The sequence below is a fragment of the Polistes canadensis genome, unplaced genomic scaffold (assembly GCF_001313835.1).
Source record: "Polistes canadensis isolate GaletaPanama2010 unplaced genomic scaffold, ASM131383v1 scaffold_73, whole genome shotgun sequence".
In the NCBI taxonomy this organism is placed as follows: Eukaryota; Metazoa; Arthropoda; class Insecta; order Hymenoptera; family Vespidae; genus Polistes; species Polistes canadensis.
In genome coordinates this window covers 326,533-345,973 of record NW_014569620.1, presented here as the reverse complement: position 1 = coordinate 345,973, position 19,441 = coordinate 326,533, and the positions used below count along the sequence as shown (strand labels likewise).

The following is a 19,441-nucleotide window of genomic DNA, read 5'->3' as shown; positions in this document are numbered from 1 at the left end:
CGAACAAGACTGAAGAGTAAATGTTTCATCTTGTAAAACGCTTCCGTTCTGAGAAACTATTCTAAATGAATAATTTAGTGATAATATTCGTCTTTGAGCTTCTGTTATTATTAAATTCGTATTTCATCGTCTAATCGATTCGTGAAATGCAAGGACAATCGTTTTGTGTAGCCCCGAGGCAACATGCTGCTGGTCGGGATAGGTGGTAGTGGCAGACAGTCGTTATCCCGTATCGCAGGTTACATGTGCGAGCTGACCACCTATCAAATATCCGTTACGAAGCAATACAAAGTGATGGAATTCCGTGAGGACTTGAAGAAGCTTTACTCTATGGCAGGGGTTGAAAACAAGCCGACTAGTTTTCTCTTCAACGACACCCAAGTGGCGGAGGAACAGTTTCTTGAGATCGTTAACAATATGCTGAGCACCGGTGAAGTAGCCAATCTCTACAAAAGCGATGAAATGGAAGACGTGAGTATCCATGCGATCACTGTAAACGTTGTAAAATCCTAGTACTTTACTACGTAATCCTGATCGTTAAAAAGGACTTTCTTTTCTCTTTTAAAAAAAGAATTTATTATGGCAAAGAGAATATGAATTTATCTTTATTAACCGATGACTGACCGATTATTCCTTCACTCAAATTTCAATATAACGATATCATTATAAAAAATGTTTTCGAGACAATATGCTCATATAAATCGTCTTACTTGTAGATAAAAATGCGTTTAACGAAAGACGCTATAAAGGCAAACATAATCCCGTCAACGGAATCGATCTATTCCTTCCTGATCGAAAGAGTTCGCGCCAATATGCACATGATATTGTGCATGAGTCCGATCGGGGATGCCTTCAGGAACAGATTACGGCAATACCCATCCCTGATCAATTGCACGACCATCGATTGGTTTCTGGAATGGCCGAGGGAAGCTCTTCTCGAAGTTGGCAACAAGTTCCTCATGAATCTCAATCTGACGCTCACTATCACCGGCGAAAATAAAGTGGTGGGTCTCGCGAGTTTCGTCCCGCACTCCTCCTCCTCCTCCTCCACAACCTTCTCCTTCCTTCTCTACTTCCTCTTTCTCCTCATCCCTTTTCTTCCTTCTTTCCTCCTTTTCCAGCCGATCGATTCGGCTCGACTAGATTCGATTCTGGAAATCGACGCCCCTCGCTTCCTCCTCCCCTGCCCGCTTTGCCTTTCACCCTCTCCTATCTACTGTAGCTCGCTTTCTCTTCCTTCTCATCGGCCGTACCGAGAGTTTCCGCAACCATTTCGTAAAATCCGATTATTTTCCCCTTTATAGTTTCTCTCATTCGTGAACGATACGACGCTTTGGCACGTCGCATCTCTCTACCATCGTCGTTTTCTTATCGGGTGCTTTCGATATCGAGAACCCCTTCTTTATGACCTTCCTTATTAATAGTCACAAACTCTCCTACTTCTTATTTATTAAGTTTCTTCCTTGTTTTCTTCTTTTTTGTTTTTTTTTTGTTCATCTATTTACAATATTAAATACGAAAAAAAAGAAAAATAATATATATGCGAACGATTGGAAACGTTATATTAAGTAATAAGGTATGAAATGTACGTTTTTTAAGTGGAACCAATAGGATGTTTCATACTTAATGATATATTAATAATAATAATAATAATTAGTTATATTATAATACAGGAACCAAGACAATCCGCGACTGCTATTCCGCTTCCACCGTTGCAAGAACGGATGCGGGATGGTATTGCATCAACGTTTGCTTTGATCCACGGTATGGTCTCCCAATTTTCCATTCTTATGATGAACGAAATGAAACGATATAATTATGTCACGCCTACGAACTTTCTTGAACTAGTCATTGGTTACAAAGAGTGAGATTAAATTGGATAATACATCCGACTATTAACAATCTAACATTTCTCTTCAATTCTATGCTTTCTTTATTTCATACAGAATGTTGATTGAAAAAAGAAAGGAATTAGCCAATCAGGCGAATAAACTTCGCGGTGGCGTATTCAAGATCGATGATACTCAGGCGAAAGTCAATGAGATGGCCGCCGAGTTGGAAGTAACGCAAGAACAAGTTCAAAAATCTACCAAAGAATGCGAGGAATTCCTGGTAACTATAGGTAATATTTGATTGATTTTTTATTGTAATAAATACACGCAACGGAAACTATATAAAATTAATCAAATACTGAACGAGTGATGAATTCAATTTTGTTTTTTTCCACCCTCGATATTTATCAAATGGTACATTGTTTTTAAGTTAATCAACGCCGTGACGCCGATGAGGCACAAAAAATGGTAACCGCCAGATCCCTTCGAATCGGTGAAGAGCAAAAAGAATGCAAGAAGCTCGAAAAGATAGCTCGTGCCGATTTGGCCACTGTCGAACCAGCTCTAAACGAAGCTATAAAAGCGAGTATCCTTCTCTCGTTTAATACCTCGTACAATTTCACGGTACAAGTGATTCGTTAAATAGCATTCTACTGCATAGGCCCGATACGTTCCAGTATAACGCATATAGTATACGTGTGTGTGAAAAGGATTAAAATACATAGATGCATGAGAATCCGCTAATCGAAATGCTATCGTCCGAGATTATGTAAACATATTCCGAAATGCTTTTGAATGGGTTGCCTATATTAACCGTAGAAATTTGAACTACGAGAACTGATTTTATTAAACTGGCATGCGCTAAAAGTAAAATTATCTTTTCAGGCTTTAGAAGCATTGAACAAGAGGGATCTGGCAGAAATAAAGTCCTTTGCCCGACCACCGGCGAAGGTTGAGATGGTAATGGAAGCGGTTATGATTCTTAAGAATGCAGAACCAAGCTGGGCGGAATCCAAACGTCAATTGGGAGACGTGAACTTCATTAACACTGTACCGATTCGTTTCTCAATTCTCTCTTTTCATAGATATATAACATTTTCGAACAATGATCAAGCGATATATTATCCCTTTTCATTTTTAGCTTCGCGATTTTGATAAGGATCATATATCGGATAAAGTATTGAGAGCAATTACAAGGTATACGACAAATCCAGAATTTGATCCTGTTAAAGTAGGTATTGTCTCGGTAGCCGCCAAATCACTTTGCATGTGGGTTATAGCCATGGAAAAATACGGAAAACTCTATAGGTATGATGATACTCATATATCTATTTATCTATATCTATCATATATATATATATATATATATATATATAAATTCATACGTACATTAGATAGACCAGATAAAGAAAAGAATAAGCGACCTATACCTCACGTAGAGGTAATACTATAAAATCATTCTCTCTCTAGGATCGTTGCGCCAAAAAGAGAGAAACTCGAAGCCGCCTTGGAATCTTTGCGGCAAAAGGAAACTGCTTTAGCGGAGGCTACGGCGCAACTGCAAAAGATACAGAAGGAGCTTGAAAGGTTGCAGGAAATGTACGACGCGAAGATGAAAGAAAAGGAGGATTTAATCAAAATGGCAAGGGAATCCTCTGGATCTATGTCTGTCTATCTATCTATATCTCCTTCTCTTTTTCTCTCTCTCTTACATTTGCTTCGTATAGGTGAAAAGATGTAGCCGGGAAATCTCTTATCTTTTTTTTTTTTATTTTTTTATTTTTTTAAATTTTATTTCTCATGACACGCCTTCTCTCGATCTTATACGGATAATATTCTTCTATTTGACAGGCTGACTCGTTAAGGGTGAAATTAGATCGCGCGGCTATGTTAGTCGAAGGTCTATCAGGAGAGAGAATTCGATGGTTGGAAACAGTAGAATCGTTGGGAGAGTTTTTCGATTGGTTACTCGGTAATTGTCTGATATCCACGGCTTTCGTGTCTTATTTGGGACCTTTCGTGTCAAATTACAGAGAGAAACTATTCACGATTTGGATGAAAGAGGTGAGTCAACTAATACTAAGATTCTCCTATAACTCGGCACAACACGTTTAAGCTCGCGCGTTCGTTACAAAGTAAATTACACAGAGATTATTCAAATTACAACGGGGGTATGATTGAAACGCGCGAAGGTAAGCGAGAAGGAAATCCCGATGTCGCCTAGACTCGACGTGAAGGAATTTCTAGCTGATCCCACGACGATCAGAGAGTGGAACATTCAAGGATTACCTTCAGATGGGTTTAGTACCGAGAACGGCATCATCGTGACGAGAGGCACTAGATGGCCACTTGTAATCGATCCGCAATGTCAAGCGATGAAGTGGATCAAGAACATGGAAGCAAAGAATGTACGTGTTCCATTTTCTCCTTTATCCTTTTCTTCTTTCTTATTCCTCGAAATGTCTTTCTGTATCGAGTTGACAAACCAACGGACGGACGGACAGACGGACGGACGAACAGACTGACAGATACTTTCTCTCTTTCGCTATTTTCTCTAATTCTCCATTTAGAGTTTTTCGAGAAAAAGTTTCGCGCTTTACCGCGTGTTCACAAAGACCACGAGGCAGCCGTTCGTTGAAAGGACGTGACTTTTCGCCCTAGCTTTACCAAATGTTATTGCAGTCTCTGCGAGTAATCGATTTTGGCCAAGCGGACTTTATGAAAGTTTTGGAACAAGCGCTCCAGTTTGGCTGGCCGGTTTTGCTCGAAAACGTTGGGGAAACTCTCGATCCAGTCCTGAATCCGATTCTGGAAAAAGCTTTTATCAAATCAGGTAAACGTCAAAGCCCCCCCTCCCAACAGCCTCCCCCCCCCCTCCACTTCACTCGCTATTGTTATCTCTCTCCTACGAACTCTTTATTGTTTTACCTATCGAACGATTGATTCGCAATTTGATATTTCCTATCACGTTACATTCAACACGCTAGAAATTAATTCGACCGTAACAATACTCCACACGTTTTGTTCTCATTTTTCTCTGTGGAATGTAGAAAATATATATATACGCGTTTCGTTATATATATATATATATATATATATATATATATATGATATATACGTGTATATGCAGCGTTTATATAATACATATGTATGCGTGAAAGTAATCACGCCTGCGTTTATATATGCGACACAGGTGATCAAGTGATGATCAAGTTTAACGATAAGATGATCACTTACAATGCAAAATTTCGACTGTTCATCACGACGAAACTTTCGAACCCCCATTACGCTCCGGAGATATCCACTAAAACAACGTTATGCAACTTCGCCATTAAGGAACAGGGTAACTAATTATCTTAGTGTACACCACCGAAATAGAGAGATCGAGAGCCTGAGTAAATACTTGTGCGCGTGTGTGCATGAAAGCTGTGTATGAAGAGTTAAAGGAAGGGAGAGAGAGAAAGAGAGAGAGAGAAAGATAGAGAGAGACTCGTTGATATGAGTGAGTGAGAACAACGACTCGGACATTTCCCTTACCACACCTTTGCCACACTTGCAGGATTAGAGGCACAACTCTTGGGAATCGTGGTCAGGAAAGAGAAGCCGCAACTTGAAGAACAAAAGGACAGCCTCGTCCTCACGATCGCATCCGGCAAACGGACGTTAAAGGAACTAGAAGATAGAATTCTCTAGTGAGATCTTCCATTCGCCGAATTGTTTTTCTACATTTTTATCATTCCCTTTGCTCATATTTCTCTTGCCTTCTTATAATCCTTATTTTGTTCTGATTTCTTTCTCTCTTTCTCTTTCTCTGCTGTTTTATATGCTACAGCTTGCCTTACAGACTTTTCTTTTTTACGAGAGATCTTTTGTTTATATTTTTCTTCTCTCTTTAAAAGTTTCATTTTACTTTGGTTTCTTTTTTCTTTTCGTGTTACGTGCCGGATTCAGTAGTAAACAGGACGCAATATGAATTCGTCTACAGATATAATAAATAGCTGAGGAACTTTGTACGTTTAGATGTATATTTTTATATTTTGTTAAGTTAGTAAATAGTAATTGAAGAAACTTTTTTAAAATCGAGAATAGATTAATTGGGAATAATATATTAGTTAGGCCGGGATTGAAAATTATTTGGTATGGATTTTGGAAAGAAAGAAAAAGTAGATAAATAGTGGGATATTTTTGGAGAGTTTTCAAAGAGCGAAAAAGATAATTAGAAGTGTAGGTGGAAATAAAGGGAGTCCATTTGTTGAGGAAATGTCTAGGTTTAGCAATAATAATATAATAACAATAGTAGATACGCGGATAATGGTGTAAATAATGATAATAATAGTGGAAAGGTATTTTATATTCATGAATTTTCGTTCGCTTATAAATTTTTAACAAAAAAAGAGAAAAGTTAAGAAAATAATTTGAAAAATATTTGGCGTAAAAAATCTCGAACTATTATTATCGTTGATACAATCAATAGGAGACGAACAAGTTGAATAACGAAATGTTCTAAAAATCTCATCCTAAACGAATCCCCCTCGTAAACACTCCCCGAGTGTCGATTAGGAGAATCATGTCTAGAATTCTCGATGACTGGAACGTGCGATATCCCTTTTGTAGTCTTTTGAGCGAGGCCGGACCTAACCTTCTTGACGACCTGAACCTTCTCAATACTCTGCAAACGTCTAAGGCTACGTCAATATCCATTGCTGAATCTTTAGTGACGTCAGAAGAAACCGAACGAGAGATAGACACAGCAAGGGAAGGTTATCGACCATGTTCTAAACGAGCTTCGATTCTTTTCTTCGTTCTCACAGATATGAGTTTAATCGATCCGATGTATCAATTTTCACTTGACGCATATATCGCCTTATTTATGCTATCAATCGACAAAAGTTCGAAAAGCATAAAACTTAACGAGAGAATTGAGAGCCTTAATGACTATCATACTTATGCTGTATACAGGTAACTTCGATTAATTATTTAATAATGATCATATTATACGTGAAAAAGATATCTCATACTTTTATTTCGATCCGTGTTTGCGTGTGTGTCAACAGAAATACCTGTCGAGGATTATTCGAGCAACACAAACTATTATTTTCCTTCAATATGTGCATTAAGATATTAGACGCTGAAGGGAAGATAGTCCCTGGGGAATATACTTTTCTTCTTAGAGGTGGAATCGTCCTGGATCGAGAGAATCAGCCGGACAAGCCTGTACCTTGGTTGCCTCCAGAAACTTGGGACAATATAACAGAACTAGACAAGCTACCAGGATTTCACGGTTTGATTTCATCATTCGAACAATACCCGCGGGATTGGCACAATTGGTTAGTTTCCTCATAATTTGATCAAATTATTTCATTCTTTGATATCATTTATCCGATCTTATTTTCTTTCTTTTTTTTTTGTTTTTTTAATTTGTCATAATTAGGTATATCAGTACGGAACCGGAAAATATTCCTCTCATTAGCGATTTAGAAGAAGGTTGTACAGCATTTCAAAAAATGATGATCGTACGTAGCTGCCGACCCGATAGAATGTCTTCAGCGATCGTAAACTTTATCGTACGAAATGTAGATCAAAAATTCGTCGAACCACCGGTACTTGATTTAAAAGCAGTCCTGGATGACTCCGTAGCTCATACACCATTAATTTTTGTTCTTTCACCCGGTGTGGATCCCACGAGCGTTTTAATGCAACTCGCAGAAAGCCAAGAAATGACAGACAAATTTATAAGCCTATCATTGGGTCAAGGACAAGCACCTATAGCAACAAAGTCTGCTATTATTTTCAATGTATATGATGTTACCGTCAAAGCTGGAAATTAATCATTGCTAGTAAGGAATTACTAGCAATGTCTGATTTCCGGCATTGACGGTAACATATATAACATATATTTGTTAATTTTATAACGTTTAACTTTTATCTTTAGAATGATACATATTGGCGCAAAAGAGGGATTATGGGTTTTCCTAGCAAATTGCCACTTATCGCTCAGCTGGATGCCGAAATTGGACAAGATTGTCGAGACCCTTGTCAGTAACAAAGCTTTGAATCCAAACTTCAGGTATTCCCTAACGACAGTATCGAAATAAAGCGATAAGAGAATCGATAAAGGAAAGTATCGATCCTTTTACAGATTATGGCTTAGCTCGAGTCCAACTCCTGACTTTCCTATATCAATCCTTCAAGCTGGGATAAAAATGACGACGGAACCACCTAAAGGATTGAAAGCCAATATGAAGAGACTGTATAGCCTCGTCACGGAGGCCCAATTCGACATGTGCCAAGCAAAATCCAAATACAAAAAGCTACTCTTTGTTCTTGTCTACTTCCATTCGATTCTCTTAGAACGTAAGAAGTTCCAGCAACTCGGGTGGAACGTCATTTACAGCTTCAACGATTCCGACTTCGAGGTCAATTTGAAAGGAATAAGAAATAAACTGGCAAGCAATATAAAAAACCGATTAATATGTTATGCGTTCGATGATACAGGTATCAGAGAATATTCTTCAAGTTTATTTGGACGAATATCCAGACACACCATGGGAGTCCTTGAAATATCTTATTGCGGGCGTTTGTTATGGGGGTCATGTAACTGATGACTGGGATCGCCGATTGTTGATGACGTACGTTCAACAATATTTCACTGACGAAGTTCTGACCACCCCTTATTATCGTTTGTCATCACTGCCAACATATTACATACCACGAGACGGTTCCTTGGAATCCTATCGTGATTTTATCATGATGTTACCAACCGTCGATAGACCAGAAGCATTTGGACAACATCCTAACGCAGACATAACAAGTCTTATCATGGAAACGAGAAATATGTGCACAACTTTAATGAGTCTTCAGATTCAAACGATCAGTACCGAAGAAGAAGCGAATAAGGAGGACAAGGTTTGATTCAATTAAAATCTTTATTCTACCGATACGCCAATAATTATGACAGTAAATTAAAAAACGTTCTTTTTAATAAATTTTTTATGATTTATCTCTTATATAAATACAATTATTTATATTATAAAAATATTATTATTCAAATTATATATTATAATTGTGAATAATATAGAATACATTTTAAAAGAAATTAATCGGCATCATAATTACCGGCATAAAAATGAAAAACAAATAATGTTTATCGAGTAATCATTGATATTATGTTAAAGGTGATACAATTAACTACAGACGTTCTCTCGAAAGTACCAGGAAACATAGATTACGAAACAATCTACCGATTAATAGGCCCTAGCAAGAAACCTCTCGATGTAGTACTTCTTCAAGAGATAGATCGCTATAACAAACTATTAACGAAAATCCGTAACAGTTTGAAAGAATTGCAACGTGGAATACGTGGTTTAATCTTGATGTCGTCAGATTTGGAAGAGATTTTTACGTGTATGTACGAAGGAAGAGTTCCTTCACTTTGGCTGACCGCTTATCCATCCTTAAAGCTTCTCGGTGCTTGGACCAGAGATTTGATCAGCCGCATTGAGCATTTTGCTTCTTGGGCTGAGACCATGCATCCGCCTGTGCTCTTCTGGCTAGCCGCTTACACGTTTCCAACAGGTTTCCTCACAGCCGTATTACAAACTTCAGCAAGAATGTTGAATATATCGATCGATACGTTATCATGGGAATTTGTAGTTCAAACGGTCGATGACTCTACCATCATCGAGCCACCTACGGTAAATTATGATAACACAAGGGTTAAACTAAAGAATTGACAATGTAGATCGATCGTTCATCCATTATTAACGTTAGATTTTCACTTCATATAAAAACAAATATACATCGGTATTGATAGCAATCAACGATTAGTGCGAGAAAACAAATGGGGTGATGGTGAATAGGGGATGGGGAGCCTGAAAAAAAAGAAAAAAATCAAACAATAAACGGACATTTTTATATGTCCATTTAATACTCTTATCATTGCTATCATCGAACGCGCTTTAAATTGATTTAGTTTTCGTTCGCTACGCAACCGATGCCTATCTAGCATAAAATGATTAACGCACCTATACGAGGCAATGAGAAAACGCAAGGGTGGAGGGGCGAGAGGGGGAAGTTTACAAAAAAAAAAAAGGAAAAATAAAATAAAAGGAAAAATGAAACAAACAAAAAACAACGAAACAATTTATTTTTTTCAACGTCAGCCTCGTTGTTTCTATTTGATTGAACGTTTCCGTATATCAAATCGTACGATTCCGTCATTAATCGATAACTATATCGTATGCCATCGAGGCAACGGTAAATTGATTGCCATTTCTCTCTTCTCCCGAATATTTGATATATGTATATGCAATTTTTAATATAACAAGCGTACAAATGAATGACTGACAAAATAGAGAAAACAAAACTAAACAAATAAAAAAAAAAATAAAAAAAGAACACAAAAAAAAGAAAATAAAAGAAGTCACTTTATTATGACAGGATGGTGTGTACGTGCGATCAATGTTCTTGGAGGGAGCAGGATGGGACAAGAAAAATGCGATGCTTGTTGAACCTGCACCAATGCAGCTTGTTTACGACATGCCCGTGATACACTTTAAACCAACCGAACGTCTAAAGAAAAAAACTAAAGGTATATATATATAATAATCTACGATTTCTTATTTTGAAAAATTTTCCATATAAATCTATAGGTATATTATATTATACATTAATATAATCATTTGTGTAATGTTATTTTTCTGTTAGGACTCTACACTTGTCCGACATATTATTACCCTCAAAGATCCGGCGATCAAAGTCGTCCTGCTTTCGTTGTTGCGGTTGATTTAAAAACTTTACCGGAAGAAACAGATTTATGGGTGACACGTGGTACCGCATTACTTCTCAGTCTAACTGTATAATTTATCTCGATTTAAACGTTTCATTTAATTATGTTAATAATACTCAGGACTATTTTTTTTTTATTGGTAACTTTTTACAGTATAAAAAAAGGAATATATTATTTCATTAACACCTTATTTTTCAAACGTCCATTTGATTATTTGTTAGTTTGTAAGAATATTAATATAAAAAAATATCGACGATCGAATAATCGTGTTAAAAACTAGTAAATATTCATATATATATATATATATATATATCTCTCTATTTTATTATGAAATATATATTATCACTGTTTTAAACGAGGTAAAATTCAACAGGACCGAGACTATAACAAAACTTAGACAACTAATGAAACTCGACACTTTGATGGTATCAGACGATGACGGGATGGGCTCGCCTGCTTTTACTATCGCCATGGGACGCTTTAAATTATCAATATTCTTCAAAGCGTTGTCGATAGTTTTATTAAGATCGACAAAATACGAAGCCCAATTCTCCATTTCATTTGCCAAAGGCAAAGTCGGTGGATCAAGAGTAGAAAATTTATCTTTAGCATCGAACAGTATCTTCATTATCCCAATAAGGTTTGACTGTGTTTGATTCCTTAGATTTTGAATAAAATCATTCACGGTAGTATTCAATTGCGCGTGGAATTTGATCCAATCATCGGCAGGTTTAGAATTTGTAATATTTGCCACAATTAATGCTTTCAAAGCAACAATTTCATTTTTCAAATCGTTAATTGATTTCGTATACATGTCACCGATACTAGCCCAACCATCGTTCGTTGTATTAATAGTTTTAAACAAATTCATTATCGTCTCGTTAATTTGATTTTTAAAAGTGACCCAATCATTTTCTGGTATGATCGTTGATGGCCAGAACGTTGGTTTCGTAAAAGGAGCAGCTTTGACCGTAATGTTATTACTATACGAAGCTTTCCCAATCTTGGTGGTTTCTTTGAAATTAAGCGTAGGCGACTTGACGATACTGTTTACGTCCATGTTGAATAAATCAACCCATTTGGCTTTGATACCAACAATTTCATCTTTCAATTCCGCAAATTCGTTCTTGAAAGAGTTACCAAAAATAATCCAACCAACCGGATCTATCATCGTTTGATTTTTGCTTTTAATATCTGCGATTTTTTGTGCGATAGATGCTTTTATTTTACTTTGAAAATCTAACCAATCGTTTGTTAAATTAACGAGTTGGAGTGTCATAGGATTTACTTTTGATTTGCCTGGATTAACGGTAGCTGCACGTTCAAATGGCACTTTTGGATAAGTGAATGGATTCTTTAAAATAGTTTTGTTGTTTGCAGTAAACTTACTGTTGATCTTGGCAAAACTTTTCATAATCTTATCTCTGAAAGTTAACCACGCTTCGAGATCATCAGGAGGTGGCATGTATGCTTCTATATTTTGCACGGTATTCGATACCGTATTCAAGATATCAGTTTTAATGGACATCCAGTCTAATGTCGGATCTGCTGGTTGTTCAGCTAACTCTGTTGGCATAATCGATTTGTCGGCAATTATCTTATCATGAAAAGTATTGAAACGAGCTTTATTATCCTCTCCGAAAGTAGCCCAAGCTGGATCGCCAGGTCCAGGCATATTAGAAGCAATATTCGTTAAAGCATCGTCAATAGAATTGATTATGTTGCCTTTAAAATTTTTCCAATCAAAAATGGCTGCAATACTTTCTTTACTTATCGCCATTTCAGTCGTTTTATTTTTCAATAGAAATTTAGAAAAGATATCCTTCTTTGCAGAAATAATTTGAGATACCAAATCGGCCGTTTGATTCTTGATTTTTGTTTTTAAGCCGATCCAATCGGTAGTATTCAGTGGAATACTTCCAAATCCTCCAATGGTATCGTTCAATGTCTTTACGATTTCGCTTTTGAAATTTATCCAATCGATGAGCATGGCTGCTCCAGGAGGACCTCGTAAAATAAAACTCCCATCTTCGTAAGGTGTCATCTCCACTGGTTTCTTTGTTGGATGTAAATCGTTAAGCTGGTTCCTAATCTCCGCAAATGTGTTATTCAATTCATTATGAAAATCTAGCCAATCGGGACTACCCGGTGGTAAATCGGTTTTAGTATTGTTAATATACGTCACTATTTCTTGAATTGTATCATTTAAAGTTTTCTTAAAATTCAACCAGTCCACAGCGAACGGAGTTACTTTTAGCATTGGTACCTTTGGACGATTTTCCTTCCAAGGTTCAAGAGACATTTCCGGTAAGTCTTCGCATAACATCATTGGATTGTGGATATCAATCGATTGCATTACTTTTGATTGAATTTGCGTTATATGATCAGAACAGTCGCACAATATTCTCGCTAAGGAACTTTTACGTAATTCTTGCAATTGTTCTGAAATCGATAATATTAAGAATTAAAACGTTTGATAATGTACAATTAAAGCTATTTAAATATATATGAGTATATCAGAGCAATATTTTACCTCCCGTAAAGGAATGTGATTGACCTGGCACCTCATACCAATATCGATCTCCTTTCTGCAATCTAGCGAACTGATCAGCAATTAAACATGTAAAAGTAGGACCAACGATCCCATCGGTTTTCGGTATTTCCGCCAATGCACCAGTATATAGATCAATATCGTAAACAGATTCGTATAGCTTTGATATCGCATCGAGAGCTTCGGGATCCATGTGATCGATCAGATCACTAAACGATTCGGGTTTCCCTAAATTACAATATTCTCTCCATTTAGTATAACCAGGTAGTCCGTGATCCCTCCCACGTTGAATATTCAACGATACGAGATCGAGACCACAAGGTATTGAAACGTTGTTAATCGGATCTTCGAAAAGATGTCTCGTTAATTGCGATGTGACATGAATTGAAGTCCTTTGAATGGCATTGCTAGTAGCCGAAATTACCGAATTACTAATACCATCGCTTGAATATAGACTATACGGATTAAAAAGCATCCTGTGAAGTTCAATGTAAGAGGAAGTGCCTTTTTGAGCGTCTGTCATCATCATCAAACCGGGCAAAAGTGTATGAGCAAATCTAAAAGCTGCAGCAGCAAAGCTGTTAGCTATAGTCGGGTCATTTGTCGGATCATCAGGACTTTCGTTCCATTCTCTATAACCCGAAGTCAATGGTCTCAAGTTTTGAAGATTCGTCTCCCGTTCTCCTATTATAATTGGAAGAAATTCTTCATAAGCAATATGCTGAAGTTGGGCGCCAATTATACGACGAGCTTCCTGATAAATCTGTTCGTCCGTCCAAATCGGATTGACCTTGGCCAATTCGTCAGCAATTTTATTGTGTTGTCTAGCCCAAATCAAATGCATAGTCGTCAAATGTAGATTCTCATTCGCTCTTGGATCCCCTGCGAGAAAACAATAACGTCCTCTTAAACGTTCTTCCTCTCTGTTACATCCGTCATCAGGATTTAAACTTGGTGGTAAAAGAGTTCTGTTATCTGGCGTCATTTGCATTTTCAATCGTCCACCTGAGAATTCACGCAAACTATGAGCAACATTCGAGTCCGATCCGTATATTGCTGAGCCGTCGATAAATGCGGTCACCTAAAAGTAAAATGATTTATTATTTTGCACAACTGACGCGAGATCAGAAAATAAAAAAAATGATAAATTAAATAAGTTGTTCACCTGATTAAGTTGTTCCCTTGGTCCAATTTTACATTGAGGAGCTGGTGCCGATCGAACGAACTCCATACAAGTTTTTCCAGTGACATCGTAAACGGGATCACCCGATCCCACAGAAACGGGAAAACATTCTGGATGACCAACGGAAGGTGGACAGCAGGAGATGGAACTACCGTTAACGCCCTGACTGATCGCAGTGGCGGTGATATCGTGATCGAGAAACTGGCCGAACACAGCTAGCATCACAGTGAACGAAGGATTCGAACTGGGCGAGGGCTTATGAACCTTCAAACTGACCTCTCTTGCTGAAGGTAACTCATTTCCGGAACGTGCTTTTCGAGGCGAATCGATTCCGTCAGCGTAATCTGCTGATAAGAGTCTCTTAAATGGCATCAAAGCTGAGCCTCGTTGCTTTGGGCGATTGCAGGTTCCATCGAAACTCCTATATTTGCCGATAGTACAATTAACATTTAAAAACTCTTTGCAAACACCTTTCGGTGCCCAGCCACCGTCAAAAAAGTAACCGATAGCTGAAGGTTTGCCTAAAAAGGATCTCGTGCTTTCGATCTTCTTTGTAGCGGCTATCTCGCCAATGGCAGCCAAAGCTAATCCACCTACGTTGACATTCGTTCTGACTGCCCATCGATGTCGTGATTCTGGCGATGGGGATGGTAAAGGCGAAGACAATGCTGCGGTATCAGCAGAAAGTCTCAATTGTACAGCCAATTGACCAGCCAAAAGAGCTTCTTTCAATTCAGTATCAGTCAAGTTCTGTATCGTTGAAAAGTTAACGTTACTATCTGCTCCATAAACGAAATGATTAATATCTGTAGTACTGCTGAAAGTATGCGAATCGAATCCCGGGGATAGACTCAATTTTAAAGTAACACTATCGTTTGTTTCCGATGAATCCGTCGTAGTCGATGTCACATTAGATGTTGTTCCATTATCAGATTGACTCACGGAATAACTGATCGTCACAATCAATGCTATCGTGAATATTGCTCTGAAAAAGTTCGACAAACGATTAATAAAAATGATCAAATAATTAAACGAAAAATCATATTTATTACTTCCTAATTATGTTTTTTTTTCTTTCTCTTGTTCTCAAACGAAAATCGGATAAGACAAATATTCTTGCAATAATTAGTTCGCTTTCACTATCTCTCTCTTTCTCTCTTGTTCTTGTATGTGCTATGTTAACAACAACAACAAAAAAACTTCTCGATCGAGGTCGCGAAATTGATTATTCGGTAATTACAGATTTTTTCTATTCGAGTCCAGTCGAGAGTACTTAGTCCTCGGGTTTGTTCCAATTATATTCAGTAGAATGTCGTAGTTACATAACCGAGGGCGGCGTTATCCTTACATTATGTAAATCGATCAGAACTCAAAGTGTTGAAGTACGCTTAATTGCAATTAACAGAGAATAAGAGTGGGTATTAGAGAGGGAGAGAAAGAGAGAGTAAGAGAGAAGACGATGAGAAGGAGGAAAAAGGATGGAAGTGAGGGGGGAGGGTAGGAGGGGGTAAAAATCGAACGTCGTAGCGCCTGTTCGCTGTTCGATTACTCGTGTAATCAAGGTCGACGTCACGTAACGCGAATCGACCTACGTTTAAAATACAATGTCGGTATATATGCATTGGATATAATATATTATTACTATATATTTTATTGTATTCGTGTGTTCATTTAAGCCGCATAGAATCGACGCTATTTTATAATATATATCATCTATGTTCCGGACGATGAAACGTGAACGTTGATACGCGACAAATTTGATACATGGAATAGCAATATATTAACGGCATGTAATAAACGTAATTTCGTGTATTATGTTCGTACTCTAATTATCACGCATGTATTTTAAATCAAATATCTCGACTATTTCCCCGGTTCTTCGCTCGATTAATTATTATCATCCGAAAGCAACAAAGCTTTCCGATTCGAATGAACAATCGTAAATCATCGAATTTTTGGGCGACAACGATCTCTCGATAATATTATATTTCGAAGATTCACACGATTCACAAACGAAGTATATATTTTTTCTTTTTGTATTATATCGATCATTCTATTCGATTAAAGTTCGCAAAGATATAAAGAATAAATCGTGAAATTTGTAAAGAAAGTAATGATATTTGATCGATTGAACTCACAGTGCAACGACGAGGGTAAGATATTGTATTCGTAGTTCCGTTTTACTCCTACGCGAATGAAATTGATAGGTGTCGTGCACGTAATATGATTGCGGTTCCGCAGCATGGGCCAACGGAATCTTTTCCGACGCGGACATCTTTCCTTCCGTACGTTAACGCGGCAACAGATAAACTAAAACGTATTGGTATATCGATAGACCACTCGAGGTGAGTTAAGAATTTACGTAAGTAGAAACTACTTACGAAACGTAGATATATAAAGTTTTTTTTTTTTATTCAAATCCGCGCGACGTACAGGTTACGCAGCGATTATGCGATCGTTTGAAAATCACACGAAGACTCACTTTTCTTTATAAAAACGAATAATCAATAACATCACACAAAACAAAACGCGTATTTCTCTTTTATAATATTATTACTTTATATAAAAGCGCACGCAGCAAGAGTATTTCTCGTTAATTCGCATAACGAACTTGTGTAATGAACGGGTGTGGTGAACGAAGGATAACGAGAATAGATACGGTGGTACAATGAGAGAAGAAAGAAATGAAAAGAAAAGAAGGTATAGAAGGCACGAAATAATTAACGATAGAATCGGTACCTTCCTTCCAATTCCACAGCTTGTTCCTGTTTCCCTTTCCTGTTCCCGTTTCCAAGAAAAATCGAGGAATCGTTTGAAATTTTTTCTCCTGTCTCTCGCTTTTCCAACCCTAGATAGGTAGATAGTAGTAGTAACTACCTATCTATTTCCTAAGTTACATTGTCGTGTAATTAAGTAAAGGTATTTAATTATGAGAGCGTATACTCTTCTCGACCCCGGTGCATTCCCAAAGTGTTGAGAGAATTCAAGCATGCAGTCTCGTAAATCAAATTAAAAGCCCGTAAACAGATCATCCAGAAGTTAATGATCGTAACGTAAAACAACGCGTTACGTGGATTATCATTTAGTATTCGTAATACGAATATTAAGCGATTTAACGGACAGGAAAATGGTCGTAACGTGTAATTTTCGAAAACGTTCTCGACCCTGTCGAGAATAGGTTTCCATGAGAAGAAAATGTGTTTCGCCTCGTTAATAAGCTGATATCTAACGGTACTAAACCGATACTAAACTATCTAATTACGCTTAAACACGATGTAACATCTATCCATAATTATGATACTTGAATAGATATTCAAAAATTTCAAACATTTCTCTTTGATCATTTATTTTATATTACGAATATTTATATTATAAATCTTCCTTTCTTAAACTTTATATTAAACCTTTATAATAAAACCTTTCTTTTTTTTCTGTTATCTTTTCAAAAAATTACACAAATATTCGACTTACATGAGACTGGCACAGATGCAGCATTGAAAGTTCCGAATTTGAGTTCTCCTCGTTCTCAAGAGACTCGAAAATTCAAGATGATCCGATGAACCGATTTGTCTGGTCAACGAAGTTCTTTCTGTTACACGCATACCTCGTCGTGCGCGCGCGCGCGCGCACGTTTTTATGTGATAGAAACGAAGAAAAAGGGAAAGAATATTGATTGGAAGGTGATAATGGAAAAACTAGTGAAATAATGCAAAAAGTATAATTGGATTCTACGAAAAGGCGATTAAATTCGAGTAGATTTTTTAACTTGATTTTAAATACGTTGACCGATAAACGAAAAGACTGCGACGATGGCGATGGTTATGCTAACACTCGCTCACTACCAACACTTTCTTTCCCTTGTTGTCTCTCCTCGACTCTTCTCCCAACTCAGTTCACCTTACTACAAGATCGTGTTATCCTATAGGATAAAAAAGGTTTCAAGAGGGGTAGCTGAACCAACGATGCTTTTATATGTAAGTTATTTTTCGTTTCAAGTAAATTAACATGTTCAATTTTATTGATTCGATAGTAATAAATGAAACTTTTATAAAGAACGAGGTTTTCTTTTTTGGTTGTAAATGAACTTATACCGAAGTAATTTTTAAGTCTTTTGTAACATACAAATTGTTTAGAAAAATATTCATTTGATTAATGAATAAAAAAATGATATTACAAGTAAAGAATGTATTGACATAAAATCGTATTTTTTGTTGTTGTTTAAATCAATCAAATATATAAAACATTTGACAATAATGTTACACGTCAATGATTGTAAATAATTTCTAAGAATATATCTTGTTGATTAAAGAAGAAAAAAAGTTAGCCGATAAAATTAGATTCAAAAGTAGTCTCAATTAGAAGAGAAAAATAAATCTTAAAAGAACATAGGTCTTCGTAAGAAAATAGAAACTAAGTAATAAGATGATAATGCTGAATGATTCAACGAGACGCTATAGTAATTGTATACAAGTATTTACGTATATATTTGCATCGATAAAAATATGACGAACTGGTTATGTTACATAAAACCAATCGCGAATAGAGGAATCGAGAATGTAACATGAGTCGGCTCGATGTATTTTTATTTTGTGGTATAAACCAATGCTGAATTGAAAACCCGTATACTGAATTCAAACACGAATAAAACATTCCCTGAAATGATTTCGGTAGAATACCAGTAATAATCTCAATTAATCTTAGGAACAATGATAAAATATATAAGCACTGTTTGTTCTCTAAAGTATAATTTATAATTAGAAGAAAAATTAAATTAATCAAAGCATTGAATCAAGTTATATTGAATATAATTCTCTTTAATTGTTAAAATGTTATAAATAGATCACACAAAAATACTTGTACTATTAATAATTTTGTTTTTTTTTTTATTTATTCATTATACACATTTAACATTGATATTTTTAAAGTTATTAAAAAAAAACATTTCTATTGGTATTCTTTTATCTTAATCAATTGTAAATATTACATAATTGTTAAAAGAAATATGAACACTTGATCGTTATAAACATATTAATAATGGAAATATTTACTACAGTGACTATTATTTTTTTAGATCTAATAATTTCTTC

At 36.4% G+C, this 19,441-nt stretch overlaps 2 protein-coding genes across 5 annotated transcripts in view; one reads left to right on the top strand and one right to left on the bottom strand.

Moving 5' to 3' along the window:
- The window catches only part of LOC106786407 (dynein heavy chain 2, axonemal), a 36,800-nt gene extending 26,107 nt beyond the window's left edge, over positions 1–10,693 (top strand). The window contains 22 exon segments of the mRNA XM_014747761.1: positions 172–471; positions 717–1,004; positions 1,674–1,864; positions 1,947–2,122; positions 2,263–2,414; positions 2,718–2,882; positions 2,974–3,140; positions 3,303–3,474; positions 3,684–3,896; positions 4,025–4,240; positions 4,515–4,665; positions 5,026–5,175; positions 5,392–5,524; positions 6,447–6,791; positions 6,887–7,159; positions 7,264–7,608; positions 7,765–7,899; positions 7,972–8,248; positions 8,328–8,738; positions 9,008–9,526; positions 10,272–10,422; positions 10,539–10,693. Of these exon segments, the coding sequence (XP_014603247.1) occupies positions 172–471; positions 717–1,004; positions 1,674–1,864; positions 1,947–2,122; positions 2,263–2,414; positions 2,718–2,882; positions 2,974–3,140; positions 3,303–3,474; positions 3,684–3,896; positions 4,025–4,240; positions 4,515–4,665; positions 5,026–5,175; positions 5,392–5,524; positions 6,447–6,791; positions 6,887–7,159; positions 7,264–7,608; positions 7,765–7,899; positions 7,972–8,248; positions 8,328–8,738; positions 9,008–9,526; positions 10,272–10,422; positions 10,539–10,693 (5,085 nt within the window).
- Positions 10,694–10,788: 95 nt separating this feature from the next.
- LOC106786424 lies at positions 10,789–18,168 on the bottom strand. 4 transcript variants are annotated; one of them, XM_014747804.1, is made up of 4 exons: positions 17,826–18,168; positions 14,337–15,339; positions 13,154–14,252; positions 10,789–13,062 (listed from the first exon to the last, which is right to left on the bottom strand). In XM_014747804.1, exons 1-4 carry the CDS (start codon positions 17,954–17,956, stop codon positions 10,946–10,948), a joined length of 4,350 nt encoding a protein of 1,449 aa, XP_014603290.1. In that variant the 5' UTR covers positions 17,957–18,168; the 3' UTR covers positions 10,789–10,945. The 4 variants fall into 4 exon arrangements, with proteins under 4 accessions (XP_014603290.1, XP_014603291.1, XP_014603292.1 ...); XM_014747805.1 differs by lacking the exon at positions 17,826–18,168 and adding an exon at positions 17,094–17,141; XM_014747806.1 differs by lacking the exon at positions 17,826–18,168 and adding an exon at positions 16,837–16,850.
- Between the last annotated feature and the right edge of the window lie 1,273 nt (positions 18,169–19,441).

Bases quoted from the DNA above. Each gene is read 5' to 3' on its own strand.
- LOC106786424 (XM_014747803.1), bottom strand. From the start codon at position 16,629: ATGTCCGCGTCGGAAAAGATTCCGTTGGCCCATGCTGCGGAACCGCAA. The intron at 15,340-16,492 runs GTGAGTTCAATC...GAACTTTTTCAG, and splicing joins CTTACCCTCGTCGTTGCACT to AGCAATATTCACGATAGCAT. The intron at 14,253-14,336 runs GTGAACAACTTA...TTTTACTTTTAG, and splicing joins CAAGGGAACAACTTAATCAG to GTGACCGCATTTATCGACGG.